The 21,980-nt window shown below is 40.4% G+C and overlaps 3 protein-coding genes across 5 annotated transcripts; 2 read left to right on the top strand and 1 right to left on the bottom strand.

The window, feature by feature from the left end:
- Positions 1 to 11,337: 11,337 nt before the first annotated feature.
- On the bottom strand, positions 11,338 to 15,552 carry RB195_009518 (uncharacterized protein; the record flags this gene model as incomplete). Of its 2 annotated transcripts, XM_064190099.1 has the most annotated exons (3): positions 11,338 to 11,469; positions 12,158 to 12,233; positions 15,170 to 15,489. In XM_064190099.1, 3 exons carry the CDS (start codon positions 15,487 to 15,489, stop codon positions 11,338 to 11,340), a joined length of 528 nt encoding a protein of 175 aa, XP_064047682.1. The 2 variants fall into 2 exon arrangements, with proteins under 2 accessions (XP_064047682.1, XP_064047681.1); XM_064190098.1 differs by lacking the exons at positions 11,338 to 11,469; positions 12,158 to 12,233 and having other exon boundaries at positions 15,094 to 15,552.
- Positions 15,553 to 16,621: 1,069 nt separating this feature from the next.
- On the top strand, positions 16,622 to 17,419 carry RB195_009517 (uncharacterized protein; the record flags this gene model as incomplete). The annotated part of the gene is made up of 1 exon (XM_064190097.1): positions 16,622 to 17,419. The coding sequence occupies one exon, from the start codon at positions 16,622 to 16,624 to the stop codon at positions 17,417 to 17,419; it is 798 nt and encodes a 265-aa protein (XP_064047680.1).
- A 156-nt stretch (positions 17,420 to 17,575) lies between these two features.
- Positions 17,576 to 20,579, top strand: RB195_009516 (uncharacterized protein; the record flags this gene model as incomplete). Of its 2 annotated transcripts, XM_064190096.1 has the most annotated exons (3): positions 17,576 to 18,039; positions 19,714 to 20,311; positions 20,373 to 20,579. In XM_064190096.1, the coding sequence occupies 3 exons, from the start codon at positions 17,576 to 17,578 to the stop codon at positions 20,577 to 20,579; spliced, it is 1,269 nt and encodes a 422-aa protein (XP_064047678.1). The 2 variants fall into 2 exon arrangements, with proteins under 2 accessions (XP_064047678.1, XP_064047679.1); XM_064190095.1 differs by having other exon boundaries at positions 17,576 to 18,094; positions 19,601 to 20,395.
- Positions 20,580 to 21,980: the final 1,401 nt, after the last annotated feature.

The raw sequence follows: 21,980 nt of genomic DNA, 5'->3' as shown, positions 1-21,980 counted from the left end.
GGGATCATAAATTTCCGACTCGTATGAAAAAAAGTGCAGTTGTACGAAATCACGACGAAACTTCGGATTACAACGATGCTAGTGGTTCCCTTTATTATAGTTTTTGCGCATAGTTATATCGTCCGAATAGATTATTGGTCAGCAAGGACCAGTCGAAAGTAAAAGAGTTGGACAAGAAATTATCTCACAGTTTTGGGAGATGTTTTACCTCAACTTATTCTTCATTACGCCCGTGATAAACACTTAGAATTGGATGCTTCCAGATAATTAGATCGCAAGAAATAAATATGTTCAGATATGTGTCGTATGGCACCACATGGCAGTCATAAATCTCAGAACATGACACATGATCGTAAAGGAAGCATGACGCGACCATGTGAGGAAGGAAGAGACCGATCACGCAACGCGATAGGTCAGTTGATTAGCAGGTGCATCATGTACAAATATTTACTCAATAAGGTTGGTATGAAGGTGTGAAAAAAGGCGCATGCCACTAACGCTGGCAGGCCGCATTGCACGACCTACCTCTTCCTTTTGACTTGGGGACCAGCGGGTCCCAAATTTCATATTATCTACTAAGTGCCCTAAGTTCACTAGAATCAGCTATTTTTATCAAGATCTAAAAATTCTTTGTTTGCGGATTGAGCTGTATGGGAAAACATCCCAGATTTTTATTCTCCGCGAAATCGCGGCCATTCTCATTCCTACCCTTTCCAATGGTGGACGTCGTATGTAGTTATTTGAGCAGAAATGAAATACTTATCAAATATATTCAGATTTGAAACGTGAGCCTAAACTTGAGAGGATTATAGTTATTAATTATATGTAGAGTAAAGTGTACTAGAGCGACGTCCTTTGATAAACTGAGAAACAGATCCACGATTTAAGAGCGAGGCTAAACTTAACCGCAATTGTAGATAGCCATAGAAGTGAGAAGATTGATGCCTCAACGAAAATCCTCAGAACATTGGCTGGGACTAAGGATTTGTGAATATCTGACAGGCTTAGTTACCTTTAAATTCTCAGATTCATTTTTCCTAAACGTGAGAAGTGCGGATCATGGATCCCTCAATACTACTCAACGGGGAAAATGTAGTTGGGAGAGGGGGGGCGGAGGCACTCAGTGGAGCCCTTATTTCTGGACGCTCTATCTTACTTTTTTCTCTTAGTAACTGTAACTTACATTTCATAGATCCTCCAAGACTAATGCTTAGGTCTCAGGGCCCTGAATGATTCAATTATTTACTTCCAGAAATAATGGCGGCACTGAGTGCCCCCCACTTACATTTTACCCCTATTCAACTACTACTCTTGTTGCCTCGAACACAAATATGGATGAGATTGAATCAAATGGTAGTAGATCACCAACTCATACGAATGTTAAATGCCGAAACGCATGCATTTATTCATATAAGATGTAAAATTATAAGGATGTGCATCGTAATTGCAACTGCAAGTGCGACGAAGTGTACGATGAATACGTTCAACTCCATATCCGCGACAAAATTGTTCCGAGAAACCGCAATTTTGTAACTATTTAATCACAGAATCACTAGGGATATAAAACAGAAAAAAAGACTTAACGTCACCAGCAGTTTTTCACCGGATAACTGCGCTGCGATTGCCGTAACGCACGTACTAAATCTGTCAAATACACTCGCCCTTCCCCTAGCTCGCTCCAATCGAACGCTTACCGCGGTTGTCCACGCAAACATGGGTGCATTTGCTTACATACTTGTTTTGGTAACACCGAGTAGTGGTCCAAAAAATTTAAATAGAATATAATATCCCATTCTGTTTCAGCAACAACATAAGGAAGAAAAAAAGATTCAAACTACATAAAGTGAAATCTGGGGGAAAATGGAAAATGTAGTTAGGGGGGAGGGGGAGGGTACTCAATGGTGCCCTTGTTACTGGACGCTCTATCTTACTTTTTTCTCTTGGTAACTTTAGCTTATATGTCACAGATGCTCTAAGATTAATGCTTAGTTCTTAGGGCCCCTTGAGTTAGTCTTGAGTTAGTATTGTATTAAGTTTTTCACTTCCAGAAATAAGGGCGTCACTGAGTCCCCTCTCCCCAACTACATTTTACCCGAAATCTACTGCATTTATGTATCATGCGGCACAAAACGTGAAATACGAAATAAAAGTCGGAAAGACGGAAAGAGAAGACATGACAGAATAGTGCCAAACAACTACTCGAAATCGAAATCGAATACTCGAGGTCAATTGACTTACCCAATTGACTGAATTCACTCTTTTGTAAAGACAGTAACCCATAAAACCGATAAGTAAGGTGATTAGGAGCAAATCTTCATGGAGTTAGTTGCGAATGAGTGCGCGTTTGCAAAATTATGCCGTTTTGCAATTATTCGTTGTAACCTCATTCTTGTTTTAGGATCGTTTCCAAAAAAGAGAAAAAAAAACTCAGATTGATAGCTTGTTGATGAGCTGATAACTCGTTGCATGCAGATTTATCAATCATTATATAGCAGCTGGTATTCTAAACTGAAAAAAAAACGAGAATCAGATGGTGGAATAGCATGGATGCCTGGGCGTTGGGTGAACAGGCGTTGGTTGGTGTAAAACATGCACGACTATGTCGACACTAACGTGCACCAATCAACTGCACAGCACTGTCAGCTGCGATTTTCTTAGGAAGTTTAAAGGATGAAGCACATTCTTTGAAGTTCCAAAAATCCAGAAAGCAATGACTGCTAGTGTTAGTTTTGACCTCTGCAAGAATGAGGACAATTTCTGGAAATGCTTGCTAACTGAATATAATAAGATCTCAGATATGCGAACTATGTACAACACTGAGCATGAATTGGTGACTTACGACGGTGCGGCACCGTCGCCCACTGTCGTCCGTTCAGTACTTCCTCAAAAATGAAAATTTCTTTAAAATCTCTACATAGATAGGTTCTACTCGTCGAGATTGAATCTGTATGCAAATCAAAACCGTTTCACCTTCCCCCTAAATTTTTTAAATGGGTGTAATTTTGGTGTATTCAAGCATAATTCTGCACGTCTCCTAGATTTGTTTCGTATGGCATACATATTTAAATAGATCTCAACGAGTAGAATCTACCTGTATAAAGATTCCAAAGAAATCTTCACCTTTGAGGGAGTACTGAACGGATGACCGTCCCGCACCGTCAGTCACCGTCTGTTTTTCAATGTTCACAGAATTGTACGTTGAGAACACGAAACATCAACATAACCGAGGGCCGTTCTCTCCACATTCCAGCGAGGGGTTAGATCAATCCTCTCCTTAGTATTTATCTTTAGTATAGTATTTGACCAATGTTGAACCAAAGCGTATCGGCATGAGAAATCATCCCCTCTTACCCAGTGACAACAACGGGTGCTTCTTATTATATCGAAAATCCAAATATAGAGAAAAGAACCGAATAGTACATTAAATTTGCTAATTTTCGAAGATTTGTACATTTTGTGCTGTTAAACACAGAGTAATGCGACATTAAGATAAGAGATACGGATGTAAATAACCGGGCTGAGCACGCTTCTTCAGCGTGTTACTGTGCTGAAACAACATCATCCTTATTTCAAATGCTATTCATGTACAGATCAATTACTGACGCAACAACTACGTAAGAGAATACAGCTGAATGTTTCCAATGCGCGTTCCTGAAGGAGAAAAATCCGGCAAATGGGGATACTATCGCGATCTGATGGAACTGCTGACCGTCAGCTGAGGAAGTGTGAATAAGGTGAGTCGTTAGCTGAATAACTCCTATGAGTTCCCTTCAGAGGCTGGGATGCCTCGTTTCAACTACGGGGAAAACGTTGATCAGATGGAAACTGAATTAATTTGAAGTTGGACCCCCCCCCCCCCCTCTCACCGCCCAAAAAAAGCAAGCATAAAAAAAGAAAGGTAGAGACGGTAAAATTCAAAAAAAAAAAAACAGAGACAATGAGTAGATGATCAATCGAATGTCTAAAGTTATGTCGTGGGTGAGATCCTATAGTAATAAGTCAGATTTTAATAATACCGATCAATTTAAATAATATCTAGAGACGGTAATAATCTCACTAAGCACTAATTTTGAAAGAAAATTGTACTCTATCTGTTGCACAAGATAACCATTGGAAACCTAAAAAATCCTGTATCAACACTAATGAGGAAAGAATAATTTTTTGTTTCGCTGCTTAATCGACAAAAAAGAAAGAGAATATATACTTTTTTTTATTTTGAAAAAAAAACATGACATACGCACACAGAATACCCGCACAAATTGCAGTTATAGAAAGAGGTAAACAAAACCCGTAGATCAATTGTCCTCACTCAACACATGTGGTGCGTCCCGACCAGCTTTCAGGCAAGTATCGAGCGATAAAAAAAGAACGACCACAATAGCTACTTCACCTTCATAAGATTGAAGTACGATTCGCAACACAAATCAAAAAAAAAAAAGAAAAGAAAAATGGGAGATTGTTGTCCACCGATTTCTGCATTTTCGTCACTCTTCGGCAGAAATACAGCCGAACGAAGTTACTTTACTGTGTGGAAGGCAAACTTGTACAATTTCTTCAGAACTAAGAATGACCTTACGCAGCAAGAATTTAATACATCGCACTACTGAACTCTGGCATAGTGTAATGAAAAAATTGTACATCTGTATGCATACAATGATACCACAGCTGCCAGAATACCGAGATCAACATTCGGATTAGATCTATAAATGAATCGTTTGGACGAGAGTGATACGGTAATTTACGGAAAATATCGGTCAACCAACGGATACTGTAATTATCTGAAGCAGTAAAGCGGACGAAATCCAGTGCACACCCGTTGTCTGTCGCACATACGGTCGCGATCCAATGGCTTTAGTAATTAACAGGATGAATATAGGCGATGATACGGTGGCGTAAAATAACCCGGAAAGGAAGGGAGGGATTTGTCGAAGCTCAGTAGGAAGTAGAACCATTCTATGTAGGGATAAAGGATAATATCGGCTAGTATCTTGAACTTGTGGGCCCACATATAATCTCGGGGGAGTTTGCGTTTCCTTTTTTCTTCTCGTATTTCTTGTGAAGGAGGATGATTGAGATGATAGTACAAGTGTTTCGTCGGAACCCACATTTTTAGACACGCCCTGGGGCAGGGCGCAACAAAAACCACGGCAAAAAAGAAGAGTTGTGAAGTTGTAATTTTGAAGAGCCTGGTAGCACATTAAGATAATCCACCGGGAGTTTTTTTTCAGGTTGGGTTTTCACAGTAAATCTAAACGTGCAAAAAAAAACACTAAAAGAGTAACATGAGAAGAACGGCAATGTTTCCTGGCTGTCACAAAATCCCGTAATATTCGAGTTTATCGTGCTTATAGATAAAACAACCAATAGTGCTTCAACAGCCTCCCCAGACAATTCCCGAGCTGACGGATAGGATTTCAAAAAAGCTGAAATAATGGAGAAATGAAGAATGGATAGATACACTACCAAAAAACCATTGAAAAATCGTATTGGCAGCTGATTATAGCGCAGCCATTCATTCAAAACTGTTAAAACTTATTCTAAATTGAAATGGTGTAGAATTTTTTGAATACAAGTGTTGCAGAGCTGTATAAACATAGTGCTTAGACAGGATTCGGAAAAATTATAGTTATTTTAAGGAGATATTATTTTAAAACATGTGCGGAGCAACGTATTGGAATTCTAAACAATCGATACAGTTCAACGAAAATGGAAGGAAAATATGATTTATGTAACAAATAATCGGCACTTAAATCGTGGAAATTTATGTGATGCAGCTGTTCAAAGAATGAAATGCAATGTGGAAAAAAGAAGAATGAAAAGAAAAGTTCTAGAATCGAAAAGAAAAAACAATTTCAAACTCTCAAACCTGGAATTGTTGCAGTTGTCGGACGGGCTTTCACACGAAATATATACTTGATAGGCGAAAATGTGCCAGCTGCCTGAGAAATATCCGACTTTTTGAATAATTCAGGCAGATCCATTGTCGACTTGTTGACAATCGAGACGTTTTGTAGTCAATAAGTGTTCGTCCAGGTGAGGACCAACTCAAACTCTCTACACATCAGTAGCACGTTGTAGGAATGAGGCGTATGCAGGCTGCACAGTTGTCATCGCCGTAGGCACGAAAGATGGTTAGACGCCGAAGAAATAGTGCGCTTAATGAAGAGCGCTTAGGCGGGGGGTCAGCATCGTTCATTTTGTGAGGTGAGTCAGGCATGTCAGTTGAAGACGGTCAACGAGTCAAGACATCGTGATGAAGGTTACCGAGGTCATAGCTTGGCCAAACAAGAATTCTGAAGGATTACTAATGTATTTGTAAATACACGCTTTGGCTAAGAAATGTTTTCACTACTGTAGTTTTTGGATGCTTTAAATATTGTTCACTGGACAGTTGCGCTTCGAAATGTCTGTTTGCTTGTTCTCATTTGCAGAGTCCGAACAAAACATTTTGATTTATGGTGTAATATGGCGTGGGCGGTCACATACAGATCTAAAGGTCCTTAATCGCGTGCTTTAGCGATTAAAAATGCTTTTTATGACTATAGACGTATGAAGTGGTTTTTATATATAATTGTAGCAGGCGAGTTACAGGGGTAGCTCTCAGCTTACCTAATACGGATACATGCGAGGAACTGGAACGCAGCACATAGGTCGGGAATTTTTCGTCACACTTTGTGGCGAGATATATGGCACATATGTGTGTGGATTTTGAAAACCCAATGGAATTGCTGTTGTTCTCTTTTGGAAAAAAAGATTGCCAACACTTTTGCTGGTATCAGTTACCGTCCTCGGCAAATTTTACGTTCCACAGCTCGCCGCACTACGATCCTGCGACGATCGTTACGATCAGTACAGGTTCGCTGGAGATAGAATTGCGAAATGTCTGTGAAATATTGCAAATGTAGGTGAAGATGGCAATGCAGGAACCAATGGAACAAAACTGTAACTCTGGTCATGAAGGACTCACTAATTTCCACTGGAGACATCTATTTAGACTACTTTAAATTTAGCGTTTGAACCCAACTGAGGAACAACTGAGGATCTAGAGCTGGTACATCGGAAAAGGCGAAACACCTTCTTTCCTGGTCACGATAACTTCTTTCCTTAATCATTTCCCTGTTTAAGAGACGATTTATACTGTTTTCAGCAAAGAAGAATTTACGGGAGAAACGGTTAACTCGCCTACAAGGTAACGCGGGATCCGCGCTGTGGTATTCTGCTGCGCTAATAGCATCTAGCACAGTAGTGTGTGAAGGCAATCCACAGAAATTCCGTTAACTAACGATGTTACAAAGTAGGATTTGGTCGAAGAAGCAGTACAAACTGGAATGCAATAAGTTGTGTTCATTCTTACAGCTACATTCAAATAAGTTCTTCTTGATAGAAACACAAGAAAAAAGTTAGGGATTGCATAGAAAGTTAGAGAGAGAAAATATTAACACTGCGTGCGGCTCAACCATCATTTAAAAATGTGATGTGAAATCGATTGTCTTCATTTTACAATTAACAGAAATTTATTTTGTGTCCTTCCTACTAGAACCCCTTTTGGAGTCTTGTAGACGTCGGTGGCGGAACCGCGAGGAACCGCGATGCACCCGCCGCAACGCACTTAATTCTTCTACCTCACGCATGTCTTTCCATCTCCTTTATTTCGGGCCTTCTCCCTTAATAATCATAAAAAGCAAGGATCGGCACCTGTTCTCATAGTGTCTATCAAGTCGATTATTCCGTAACTCATTGCGCACTGACAGACGCAACGCAATCAATTTTTTTACGGTCAGACGATTAAAACAAGATTTGTGAGAACAAAAAACAACACAGCCGCACCGCAATGTACTTCGACTGTTCTTCTACCGTTCGAATGATTTCCATAATCGTTTAGTAAGTTTAGTAGTAAGTAAGACACCTCTTGTTGGATTTCCCATGTCTTATACAGTAATCTGTGGGACAGACTTCGTCATATAGCAAATAGATTGTACTGTATATTCTCGTCCAACTACCAGTGCAGTGACAGTAGAAGCCAACACTGACCGGATGACACAGAAGTTTGAAATGCTCTAAAGAAAAAAATCCGAGGATTTTCCCCACACTTCTTTCTTGATGTTTTCTCATTAACTTCCACGTTTTTACACAAATCACTTGTAAAAAGGGCGCCTATTTAATTTCACGTTTAGATGTTTTATGGTTTCCGATTTCCGTTGTATTTTTTTCGCTGTAAACATGTACCTCTTCTGTTTCCATGGTAGTTTTTTTCTCGACGTAGTGCTCCATTGGTAGTACCACTACAAAAAGGTGGGAATGCCCTCCATTTTCGTCCATAGTAATCCTTCGATTTAAGTTTCTTGCATTTTGATGATAATATTCTTATTATATCATTTATATTATTAATAATATTTATAGTTTATACTCATATAATATTCTTATCAACCTTTGGTACGGCACTTCCCGTTGTAAAAGTCATCTGAAAATAAGTCATTAGAATACCTGAGTTCCAATTATTAGCTCTGATTATTCTGAACTACAATAAATCGGGAACACTCAACATTTTATCGCATAAACATTTAAGAACGATCTTCACTAGAATGTGTGGTGAGAAAAAGCAAGAGGGAGGAATGCATCGATATAGTCAGATTTGGTTGCAGAGTCAAAAGAAAATAAACTGCAGGCAACCTGTCCTAACTTCAAGAAACAGATGAATTCTGAGATGGTACTATTTTTCGTAGCCGTTGTAGTCCTACTTGCTACGCTTTCAGAGCTTCTTTTGTCTCACAGCAGTTTCTTTTCCTCCAACCTGATGCAGATCACTCAAAAGGTTCCTACTTATGGACTTTACTAATATTTGCTTCTGAAGCACTTGAAATTCGTTCCGAGTAGCCCAGCATTAGCAAAAAAAAAATCAGTGGAAAAGAAAATGTTAGCTAAAACGGATCGACACGGGTGATCAATGCTGCAGATGCTGCGACTTATAGCTCGGGTTTAGGGTTCCCGTTGCGGAACCCACACCCCACTTAAGGAATACTGTAGACACAGACTATAGAAATATTCCACAGCACCAACTAACTGAAGGTAATAGTGAGGTTAAAGAAAGTTTCATTGTTGAGCCGTACTGGCCGTGAATGGAATCAATAATGGGGCATCGGTTCATAAATATTAATGCTAGGAGCATTGACGGGAGCATCGATAAAAACTACTGTCACGGTACCAACCTGCAAGTTTGCTCTGGGATGGTGAGACGTAGGGTGTGACTTTGAGATCAGAATAAATCATTGATCTGTCTCTCTACTAACAACATACGGAGTAAGATCAAAAAGCTAATCTAAGGTATTTAGTTGATAATTACTCAAAGTACTGTTTGAAGGAGTTGTGATGTCACTACCTGATCTAGCGAGAAACATTCCGTAGTCCATATCTAACTAGCCAGAATGGGCTCATACGGACGAGCGCGACGCGATCCACACCTTCCTCTGTCTGACTCAGACTTCCTCTTTTCTCTGCGCTATTCAGATCAAACGCAAGCTGCGACTGTCCAGATAACACAGAGATCCTGTATGATGGTTTTAGTGATAAAGAACAATGGTTTAAAGGAAATTCCATTGAAATAGTCAATGTTGTGCGCGATCCCAGTGAAAACGAAGCATGTCCTTTCTACAGGAATGGATGACCGTGGTTCGAATTCTTGAGGAAAATGTGAATTTTTCTGATCAGGAACACTTAAGAAGATTGACATTCGCCTTTGGCGAGAACACCTCCATTGAAAAAAGGCAGGTTTTCATCATTTACAAGTGAGAATTTCATCTCTTAAAAAATCTTCCATACAACAAAGGTAGAAAGGCAAAAATGTCACTATCTACACCTAAAACTCCTATACTTCTTTTAAAATTTCAAAATTAAGCCGTAGCACAACTCCAACCTTATTCGCAATTCGAAATCATAAGCGTCATATCATCACTTTAATTCAAAAAAGGGCACATCGATCAGTTTACGGAGATAACTAAGATTGGAGGAGACTAGTTTTCACAATATTTTGATAAACAGACTACATCAAATCTTCAAGAGTTTCTTACGTAATGTTGTAGTTAACATATCGTCGCTATAATATAACAAAGATAATTGAAATGAAATCACAGAGGTAGCGGTTGCACCTCAGTTGAAATCAAGCAGAAGTGGAATACGCAACGTAAGAAAAAATCACAAAATGCTTTGAAATTACAACTGTTGAATTTACTAAAACATTATTGCTTATTCAGAACTCCCACGAAGACGAATTTCCGCCTTATTCTCGACTCTTATGGACATCTGTATTGAATTCTCAGACCTTCTGGATGTTACACTCCTCAGTTAATTTATGTGCCAGGTTTTTGGAGGAATCTATTCATTCCGCTCTGATCATTCATGCGTTGTTTAAACAAATAAAAAGATTATGACTGAAATCCTAGTTCACAGCGGAAATATGCAATTCAAAGGTTATGTGCACTCGTAACTCGTTGTTTTCCGATAAAATGCCATATGTCTGCATGCATTTACGAACAACAACATGGATGTTACGACAAACGTTCCACAGATATACGAGAGGATGGGACAACATTATGTGCAAACTTTTGAGGAAACAAAAGTAAAAGTTGTGACAATGGAAGAATGTTAACAATCAGTAAAATAGTCAAATAGTAGGGATATAATAATAATAAAATAAATAATAAATAAATAATAATAAAATAAACAGAAGCAAATAAATAACGGTGAAAATACAAATAATAGAAGTAAAAAGATAAAACAGTCAAATATCTAGACGAGAATAAACTTCAGGAAGTAGGTCCTTAAACTAGCAGATGTCCATACTCCTTAAGACCAAATACTCATCCTAATTAGTGAACGATAATTACCAATGTAAATGTGCGTTGGGTTGAGGAACACTTCAAGTAATAGCCGAGTCAGCAACACGCTACAAGCGGACCTCAAACTCTCCTCTTTCTCGGGACACGGACATCAATTTTAGGGCCTTTTAGTTGATCGAAGAGACGTAAACTGATTAGAAAAATATGATTTGTGAAGTTCATAGTAGCTGAAAATCTGATAGCTTCTTTTCGGGTTTGTAGACACATATATTCCCGATAGGACTAACTATAACACATAGATCATTGCAAATGACAGCTCTAATAATAACGGGATAATCGGGAAACAACAGGAATGAGGCTATAGCAGACGGCGTTGTGATCGTGCCATTGTAATTATACCTAGCAAGTACACTTTTTAAATTTTTTTTGCAAAAAATCCGCGGAATCCGACATTGGTTTACAAACTGCCATGTGTTGTATGTCAAATGACTAATGAGACTAAATTTCACTGATCTAGATCTATTTGTTGTTGAGCAGTATTTTTTCTACGAAGTAGGTGTTTCTTTTGCTTGGATCCTGCTGTTTTGACTTTCTCGACGTATGATGGATTTAAAGGAACATTTCTAGTGGAATTTATCTGGAATGTGGAAGATTTGAGCACCACTTGAGTATCTGAGGTGAAAAGTGCACTATCTTAAAAAAAAAAAACCCAGATTTCAGAGCTCAACTTGTTCTATTTGTTGCGACAGGCATTTCAATCTACAGCAAAGATATGCAAATGGGAGCTTGGTAAAGTACCAATTTTTGTGGTGCCGACAAGCATCTTTTGTTTCCTCATTCTATCTTCGCGCAGCTGTGCAAAACAGATGGTTCCCCTAGTTTGGACTGTCTTCCATACTAGAGATGCATGAACGGAGAACTTTTTAAACGACCACCTGCTTCTGGTGGTTATGGAACGAAAATTGAAGGAGTTCCCAGAACTTCTCGAAGAGAAAGAACGATTTCAAATAGAGTACGTTCACTTCAATGTAGGGCCATTTCAATATCTGCTGCTGCCCAGCACTTTTGCTCATATGAGGCTCCTAGCGATTTAAGTGAGCGATCAGTTGACATGAACAATCTCGGAGAATAACATGACTTTCTGCGATCCAAGTGGTTGAAGGAAAAGCAAAAAAAAAAAGAAAAAGAAAAAAGAAGCACTATAGGCTGCTGTGTCAGAATATTTTGGGGATCGTAAGAAGTGAAACGATGAACTAATTCACGTAATATGGACAAGTGCCGGTTTATAGGGGAGTCCCCACCCCTACAACTCCGCTGTAACTCACGCTTTTTTTTTGTCCGATGCGATCAGGGCTAAGACCACCACACATCGCATAAAATTTGAGAAGAATTTGTGAATGCCTGCAATTTAAGGCGATTTTGGTCAAGTAGAAAGCTCTGTTTTCTTGTTTGCTTGTTGTTTGTTTTTTGTTTGTTTGTTTGTTTGCTGTTGTTTGTTGTTTTTCTTTTTGTACTTTTCTAGCTTGTTTTTTTTTTGTACTTCTGCTGGAGTTCTTCGTACTCCCTCAACTAATAAGAAAAGAATTGCAGTGTGTATGGGTATTTGTATGCACATTTAACCACGATCTTAGCGCCAACACTTTTTCGCATACGACGTGCCTCAGCGGTAGTGGTATTATCATATTTCACATTATTTTTTCGCGAATTCTTCTTACATTCGTCTACTGTTGAATTGTTCCGCACTTCGGCCTTTAACAAGATGTTGAACGAGATAATTCCTATATAGAAAAAGTTCCCCTCAGGAATAGAATTCTAACTTACTCAGTGAGATGTAAGCAAAATCACGGTGACTTACGGTGCGACAACGTCGCCCACATTCGACCGCGCAATACTTCCTCAAGATTGAAAATTTCTTTGAAAGTTTTATTAGGTAAGTCCTACTAGTTGTGATCTATTCAAATATGTAAAATATGTGGAAGAAACACTACTAGACAAGCAGAATAATGTTTAAAGACAGCTAATGATACTACTAGGAGATAATTACAATAGTTTTTGAGAAGTAGATTTATTTTGAGCTGCTAAGCACAGTTAGTGCTAAAGAAAAGTTTGAATTCATATCAAATCAAATGTTTTATTTGAATTTCTTCAGAAATTTTAGTAAGAACTTCAAAATGCACAGTTTATTTTTGTCGATTTCCAGCAACTTTAACGTAGGAAATAGACGATAAAATCTTTATGAAAGGATAAAGCATAAAAAGTCTGTCATTGATCAATCCGCTTGAGATGCGCCACTACCTTCTTCTCAATTCACAATCATTTGAGGTTCACGAACGTGTAACTGGCCCATACAATGACTTGCGGGGGATAGCCGATGTGTCAAGTCAGTGTTTTTGTCCTCCCAGACAAGTCTGGTACCAATTTATCCACCACGGAGGGATGAAAGGCTTTGTGAGCACTGGGGCGGATTCGAACATCAGTTGTGTAGACAGTGGAACATCTTACCCACTGCGCTACACCCCTCCCTGTGAACTCTGCGGGCCTCTTAGGCTGACCACATCCGCGCGGGCGGCGCCGCGGAGGTTTGCGGCCAGCCCTATATAAAATCTCTACAGGTGTCAGAAAGTGTTGAAGACTATATGTATTATACAAGAGATAGACTTTTCCTGTCTGTTGGTGTCATATGATTTTATTTCCATATGACACCAACAGACATAATTTCCAGCAATTCCATCCCAGCAATTTTAACATTGAAAATGGAGGACGAGATCCGGATAGATGCTAGAAATAGTGTAGAAGCAAGAGGATCGACTCCGTCTATCTGCTGGCATCGCACAGTTAGATAATTCATCAAAGTTCACAAGTTGCCAATCGTGTGCAAAAAATCGTTCGCTGCCAATTTCAAGGTATATTAATCTTTGGAGAGCTCACAAACAAAACTTTCTCACTTTTGTAGCGTATGAAACGGACTGCAAATTTAGATTTCAATGGAATCTGTATATCTCTGTATTTTCAAATGCAAGAAACAGTAAAGTCGCTATGTTCCAAGTTTTCATGGTAGCATTTGATCTCGCAACGATTTTTTTTCTGATTTTTTTCGCCTTTTGTGTGGCTATCGAAATCTAAAATCCTTTACAACGTTTAATCTTACACCGCTGGAGCAAGATGGAATGGTAAATATGTATACTGTGTACAGCGAGCAGTGAAGGTGATGTGCAATTTCGAAACTAAGAGCCACCGTAATAGAATTGGAGTAGTGCTCACGCAGGGAGGCCAGAAGACCTCGCATCACCAGTCGGCAAGTTGTACCTTTATATACCTTATTTAATAGTTATTACTCCTTGGCGTTGTCAGGCATGTATTCTTATCATGCCTTATTCAATCTCAGGGCTCATTAGAAGATTCTCAGAAGTATAGTTAAGCTCACGCCTCCAGTCTGGGTGCATGGATGTAATGTCAAGTTATGCAGGAATGTGAGGATGCCACTAGCATACTCAAGATATCACAAACTCATAGGATGATAAGAAGTTTCTCAAGCTTGTCAGTTCCAAAACCACTTTTAATTTGACCTTCTTCTAAGATATCTCCCCCACTTCGCTTGAGAACACTTCGTATAAGTCTCCTAATGTCAGCTCTTTAATTTTCACAAGTCTCCGGTGTTGAGCTTTCATAATGCTCAAGAATAGAACGCATAAGTTGGATCTTTGTTGTACAAATGCCGTGATCTAAATATCGTAAAAGAAAGTTACAGCATTAGTCCACGAGGAATTGACGTTTTTTTTCAAAAGTAAGGTGCCTAAAACACACAATTAAGAAAGTAAACCGACATGAAATAAAGTACAGTGAATAAAGTAGTGCGGTGCCATCTACCTATTATAAGCCTTTACATTACTCTAAACTAATGTAATACGGCTTAAATGTGGAGACTGAACTGGGCAGTTCAGTAGATGTGCATTGTATTCTCAAAATGTTTGTCGTGTGCAGTATTCAGTATGAGCCGGGAGCATAATACTTGCAAATTTCAAATGGAAGAGAACATAAAGTACACAAACTCTGGATTTATTTGACTGTTATACCTCGATAGCGGATTCTTCACTTTCTGGAGTGGTAGAACGACATGTTTGTCGTGGGTTATCCGCCTCGGAAAGGGCTGCGCAGGTTCCACTGACAATAAGGTTGCCGATTTTTTAGAAACGTTCTGATGCAGACAAGTACGTTTTCCTTTCTTGTGCACCATTGGTTTTCTGCAATCTACAGAATTTCACTAACCATCCAGGAAAGCATTCCGATTCATTTCTTTCTGTGAAATTTCTTGGAGGTGCAGTCCATCATTGACATACTTGAGGGCTCTACTGATGTCGAATTTTGTCAGTCCTCCCGGACAAACGAGTGTGCGTGTTTCCTTCACGATAGCAGTTTCAAAATTGAATGTGAGCTTATTGATATGTCCCATCTTCGTGCTTGTCGCTATCTGGTGGTGTTTTCCACATTTCACTTCGGCTGTGACTTCATGTTCGCTCGAGTGGCAAGCGAGTTCGACTCTTGAGCCGTTGAGGCAGTGATAACATCCGACGACGTCCGGAACGATGACTGTGCATGTTGCGTTTTGTCGCGTCGAAATCAATTTTAGCTCTTCGGCCACTACATGCAATTGGAGCATACTTCCTGCATTCGTTTTTGCTTCTATGGATTGTCCATTTTGGTAAATCATAACGTTCTTCATGATTACTGGCAGTGGTGCTTTCTTCAGAGTTTCTCGAATGTTTCCGCTGCTGCAAGAACATCGTGCTTGATTGACAGCTGTAGAACAGGTGCACACATTGCTGGGAAAAGTGCAGTTGAATTTCTTGGAATGTGAAGGATGACCAATTCTTGATCAAACTTCCAAAGCTGCTGAATTCCGACATAACATGGACTAAACGACAAGTACTCAAGGTCGTAGCTAGCGCCTACGACCCACTAGGTTGGTGCTCTCCCGTTTTGTTAACAAGCAAACTGTTCTTGCAGTCACTATGGAAAGAAAAACTAGGATGGGACGAAGCATTGCCACCAAATCTCGTCACTGCATGGAAAGAGATCACGACAAACTGGACTGCGGCAAAAATCACAATACCGCGGAAAATATTGACAGGTTCGAAATCAACGTCCACGTTCGAAATTCACGTTTTTACCGACTCCTCAAAGAGGGATACTGGATACTGCGCAGTGGCATAACTCATCGAAATTACCAGTAAGAGAACAAGTGCTCTACTCATTTCCAAAACACGTTTGTCACCACTAAAATCCACTCTGACGATACCACGACTTGAGCTATCCGCCATCGCACTGTTTGCGAAATTGCTGAAACATATTTGCTTGAATTTCGATATCACAATAGAGCAGATCTTCATATGGTCCGATAGCAACGTAGCGCTAACATGGACAAAGAGCAAAAACAGCCTTCCGCTATTCATTCGGAACCGGATAAAGAGCATCAAGGAAAATGCCGCAGATGCCATACTACGATTCGTACAAGGCGATAGCAACCCTGCCGATGTCGGAAGCAGAGGACTCCCCATACAAAATCTCATACTATACGACGCTTGGTGGACAGGAGCGGATTTCCTTCTCCAGACTCATGCTCACAGCTGGCCAACAGATATTTCATCAAAGAACGTTTCATCAGAGAACGATCAAATCAATTGCCATGCAAAGGAGAACACACAGATGCAACCCCACAACTTCTACTTCAGCCAGAACGGTTCAGCAGCTGGCAACGACTACTCCGTGTGGTTTTTTATATCCTTCTGTTCATGGTGAAAAAATCAACCAAAGCTAAAAAACATCTGGGAGAATCGAAATCAGCACTGTACGAAAAAGCCGAGATGATCCTGTTTAGACAAGCACAACTCCAATATCCACTAACTTCTGCGCTCAATAAGCAGCTAAATCTCTTCAGTTGTACAGAAACCAATCTCTGGAAATCAAAAGGAAGAGTGGACAAAGCCGATCTTCCAACAGAAACGATCACTCCAGTATACCTTCCTCGAGAAAGCCACATAACTTCACTCTACATACTGCATATCCACCTCACGAACAATCACTGTGGAATAAACCAAACACTCACGGAATTGCGCAGACGCGTGTGGATAACAAAGGGCAGACTGGCTACAAAACGGACTCTCAACAAGCTTTACTTCCACTGCAAGAGATACAAGGCTCGATCGTTCAAACTCCTAGAATTCCCCTCTCATCCTGCAAGGAGAGTTAACAGACCACTCTACCCCTTTGAAAAGGCAGGAATGGACTACACAGGACCACTTCCGTACAAAACCGACAGCAACTCAACGGAGAAATACTGGGTCTTATTGCTCACATATCTGAACACGCGTGCAATCTACGTAGACATCGTTGTCGACATGTCTGCAAAAATGCTCCTACATATACTCCGACGGTTTTTCGCTACAACAGCGTATCCGCGATGGATTGTTTGCGACAATTCGAAAACATTCAAAGCAATAGTGGAGTTGATTGAAAAAGTGATTCATGTGGAAGAATCTCAAGAAATTTCACAGAAAGAAATGAATCACAATGCTTTCCTGGAAGGTTAGTGAAATTCTGCAGATTGCAGAAAACTCCCGAGAGAGAGAGAGAGTGTATGGGATATTGAGTACAGTTGAAGACTGTATGCTGCTTTGACTCACAGAAGACGCAGTTTCTTGGTTTGCTATTGACCATAGGTGGCAAGCGGACTTTTTGCGTCCATAATGTGCGATCAGAATGACGACATCGTTTTGATTCATGACAAAAATCTGGAGCGGGGACAATGGCAAGTCGGTCAAATAACATCATCCTCTGACGACTTCCAACGCTCAGCTGAAGTACGATTGCCCTCAAGAAGACTGATCACACGACCAATAAATCTGCTCTACAAATTCGAAATTGAGAATGGGAAAGGACATGAAGGTAACCAACCTAATGCGTCGCTTGAAACTCCAACGCCAACTGAAAAGGGACATCCAATGATGACTAGGTCAAAAACTATACTCAAAAATGCTGCAACACTCTTCACATTCATTGCCATCCTCGCGCATTGTGACACAGTGAATGCCAATACAAGATGCCCATCAGAACTTACCCTCCAAAAGACTATCATTTATGCTACAAATTGCGCAAGCCAAGGAGTAGCAGTAGCTAAATACAAACTCGACGGAAGCGACAAGTTATGCTGGTTACCCATCTCTTGCCCCTTCGGAGCAATACAGATACCTACAAGGGGGCTGCGGGTAAAATGCAAGCTGAAAACGACCTACGTTCCGCAAAAACACAATTTTTTTTTTTTGAAACCCGGAGTTTTTTACAGACGTGCGGAGGATACTTGGTTTTGAGCTATGTGACCTGATGTCCGCGCATCTATCTAAAAATGTTAAGCGCGAGAATGTTCATTGCAGTATGACGGCATGGACTGCTTGTTATCCTGGATGATGCTAGTCTCTTTTTGTGGGGGGGGGTTGGCCATGGGACGAGCCCCACGCCATTGCTTCATGCCAATAGACAACCCATTCTGGAACAGAAATCCTGTTCGTTTATGATTTAAAGGGATGGACACTTGTTTCGGCTTCTAACCAACAGTCCCCACGGTCAGGGAAAAAGAAAATTGTTTCCTCAATGTAGAAATACAGTGTAATGGTGAATGGAAGAATGGTTAAAAAAAATTCTAGTTCATTGTCTTTCCGTTCACCCTTGGAAATTGGTTAAAAACATGTTTAGGACAGCCGTAGGGTGCATCGAGTCGGAGCGGACGAAGTCGGCGTTGGGGCGTGATGAGAGCCGCTGTGTACGTGGTTTAAATGATGAAATCCTTTTATAACTATCACGCAATATGAGGAAGTTTTGGAAAATGAAAAGGTCAAAAATAGTCTTAGCCGTGGGCAACGGTCCTGTTCGGTTTGAGCTTCATGGGGTGTTTGCGGCATGCACCACGCAGTTCCGCTGATCGAGTGGCTACATTGGGTGGTTTGGATATCCATGTCTGAATGGAATAGCATTTCTTATTTCCGGCTCTGACGAAGGCCAACCCCGAACGTTAGCGTATAATTGTTAAAATCTTTTCGCTTTTAATCCTGTTCAAGGAAAGGATTTCGCATCATACGTACCTTCACACGTATGCTCCTTTCAACCATCCTCAAAATGTGATAGCAGGAAGAAGATTGGCACCTTCAACCACGTGGAACTTTATGATGGCACCCTGTTGATCGTACCGGAGCTACACATCGCCATCAAGGAATATCTTGACCCAGAAGACTTTGTTTGCTTCGATCTCCAAGGATCTCAGCAGTCACCAAAATGGCCTTATACCTGAACATCCTCTTTTTGCCACAAAAATTAATGCCACGACAACGCGCCACTATTCTGCACATTTGGAACATCCAGTGCTATTTTTTACAACGCCGACGAGTTCATTTGTTGTGAAAGCCTGGGGAGTCACTACGCGAACATACTTCGGCCATCTCCTGTCCACTAATCCAAACATCATCACCTCGACAGTCTGTGTCAAAGGAGGAGCAGAAGATTGCAGGTTCGAATCCTGCCGTGGTCGCCAAGCTCCTCGGCTTATTGTGTCGTGTATATAAGCCGCATAGTGCTTGAAATAAAGGCTTACGGGCCAAGAGTGAATTCTCAAGAAATGACGACCACGGCAAACTTCCACTGACGTCGCACTCTACAATACGCCCGCCCCACTTCCAATGATGGACAGCGGAAACACTCGGCGCCAAATCGGAATTTGAAAGAAGCAACTCATACGTCAATGCGATGCGATCGAGCAGATTCTCCGAGACTACAACGTACCTGAAAAAGGTGCGACACTAGCGCACCTAACGACTGAAGAAATCACCGCTTTCAGGGAAGAGCTCGCGAACGCACAAGATCAACTGCTGCAGATCTATATCAAAATCGAGCAATTGCATACGGACTGGTTAAGAGCACAGGCAAGCGATCCGAAGGAAGAAGAAGTGTTCAGACAATATGTGGACAAGTACGGCGACTATACGAAGAAAATTCAAAGAGCTGTTAGTGTACTTGAGAATGTGGATGAACTCATGAATACAGTCGATGCAGACTTTGTCAAACGGCGCCTTCCAACACCAAAGAAGCACGCCGATACTCCTAAGCTACCGCACCCCAACGGCAAGCAACAAGAATGGACAAGACCGAGCCAACCACAGACGAACTCGACTCCAACAATGAATTTCGTCGATGCATCTATCCTGAGCCGACTGGACCTCCCATCCTTCGATGGTAACCTCTTGGAATATTCGGAGTTCTTTTCACGGTTTTCAACGCTGATCGGGAACAAGACGGAGCTAGATTACACCACCAAATTCTCTTTCTTGAAGTCATGCCTAAAAGGACGAGCCTTGTACTCCATTGAAGGACTCACACTGACCGCCTCCAGCTACCATATTGCACTCGACATCCTGAAAACTCGGTATGACGACAAGGTAACAACACGCCATATACTATTCAGCCAACTAGCGAATCTACCACAGTGTGACCATGAAGGCCGAAATCTCAACAGGAAATAACAGGATGTACTCCAATAACAGGATGACTCGCCAATTCTGCTCATACGAGGACGACACGAAAGAACTAGCTCTTGGGGCCATACTTCTCAATAAGTTGCGACCTCACGTGCTTAGCAAAGTATACGACAAGACTGGCAATTCGCACAATCTTACTCCCACGGAACTACTCCGCGTCCTCTCCTAAATAGAATTTCACCGACTGCGACTCAACGTCTCAGAGAAGATGGGTACGTCAGCCTCCAAAAATCACTAAGAAAGAAGCTACAAGAAAAGAGTCGTCATTCTGATCGCAAATTATGGACGCAAAAAGTCCGCTCGCCACCTATGGTCAATAGCAAACTAAGAAACTGCGTCTTCTGTGAGTCAAAGCAGCATACAGTCTTCAACTGTGCTCAATATTCCATACACACCCTCTCTCGGGAGTTTTCTGCAATCTGCAGAATTTCATTAACCTTCCAGGAAAGCATTGTGATTCATTTCTTTCTGTGAAATTTCTTGAGATTCTTCCACATGAATCACTTTTCTATATGTGAAATGAGCAACCTTTATTTTGTCTCGCTTCTGTCGAAAGGATATTTTGGGTCACATTCATATGCATTCCTCGGCTTATTGTGTCATGTATATAAGCCGCATAGTGCTTGAAATAAAGGCTTACTGGCCAAGAGTGAATTCTCAAGAAAACTGGAGTGTTTGAATAGATAAATAAATAATTAACGACTGGACTGAAAGGAAGATAAAGTTGCTCTATTAGACGGAGTAGAACACGCTATTCATGCGTGTTTTGATAAGAAAGATAATAGTTTGGGTTGCTCCCCTGCACGAAATCCCTTCCCACACGTGCACTTTACCAGGATGTTCTTTGCGATTGTGAATTATTGAATATATTGTTGATATATTGTTTGAGACAGTCAACTGAAACATTATTAAAGTCTATTGAAGCCAAAGAAAAGGTCTTTAAATAACCACTTACTTTGTACCTTACATTCGGCAGTAAAAATGCAGTCTTGAAGGAGTCGTTAAGTGCTATCGTTTTCTGTGCAAATAGGATACACATGAAATCTTTGATCCCTGATGGTGAAGCAGTACTTGTTGGCGGTTCATCCTAGTTCTTCTTAATCCAAGATTTCCCATTATATATCGCAACGTGCTCCTTCTTGGGCTAAGTTGTTCGTATCGCGATATGTAGATAAATAAACCGATATTGAACGTTCTGGATTGGGGGAGTAGATGTCATGAGAGGACTCTTCACTTTCTGGAGTAGGAGAACGACATGTTGATGCGTTTCCGCCACGAAAAGGACTGCGTCAGGCCCCACTGACAATGAGTTTGCCGACTTTTTCTTAACTATTCTGACATAGACAAATGTGTTTTTTTTTCTTTTTGGTGCACTATCTGTGTATGCGAATAAATAAATAAATTATCTTTGACCTACATGTTCGATGCATATATATATATATATATATATATATATATATATATACTTTCGCCTTTATTATAAAAAAAAAAAAAAAAATTTTTATTTTTTTTTATAAAAACATTTGGAGACATTCAAACTTCAATAATTGTAACATATAATATATATATG

This window comes from Necator americanus, chromosome III (assembly GCF_031761385.1).
Source record: "Necator americanus strain Aroian chromosome III, whole genome shotgun sequence".
Classification (NCBI taxonomy): Eukaryota; Metazoa; Nematoda; class Chromadorea; order Rhabditida; family Ancylostomatidae; genus Necator; species Necator americanus.
This window is presented reverse-complemented; position numbering and strand designations above follow the sequence as displayed.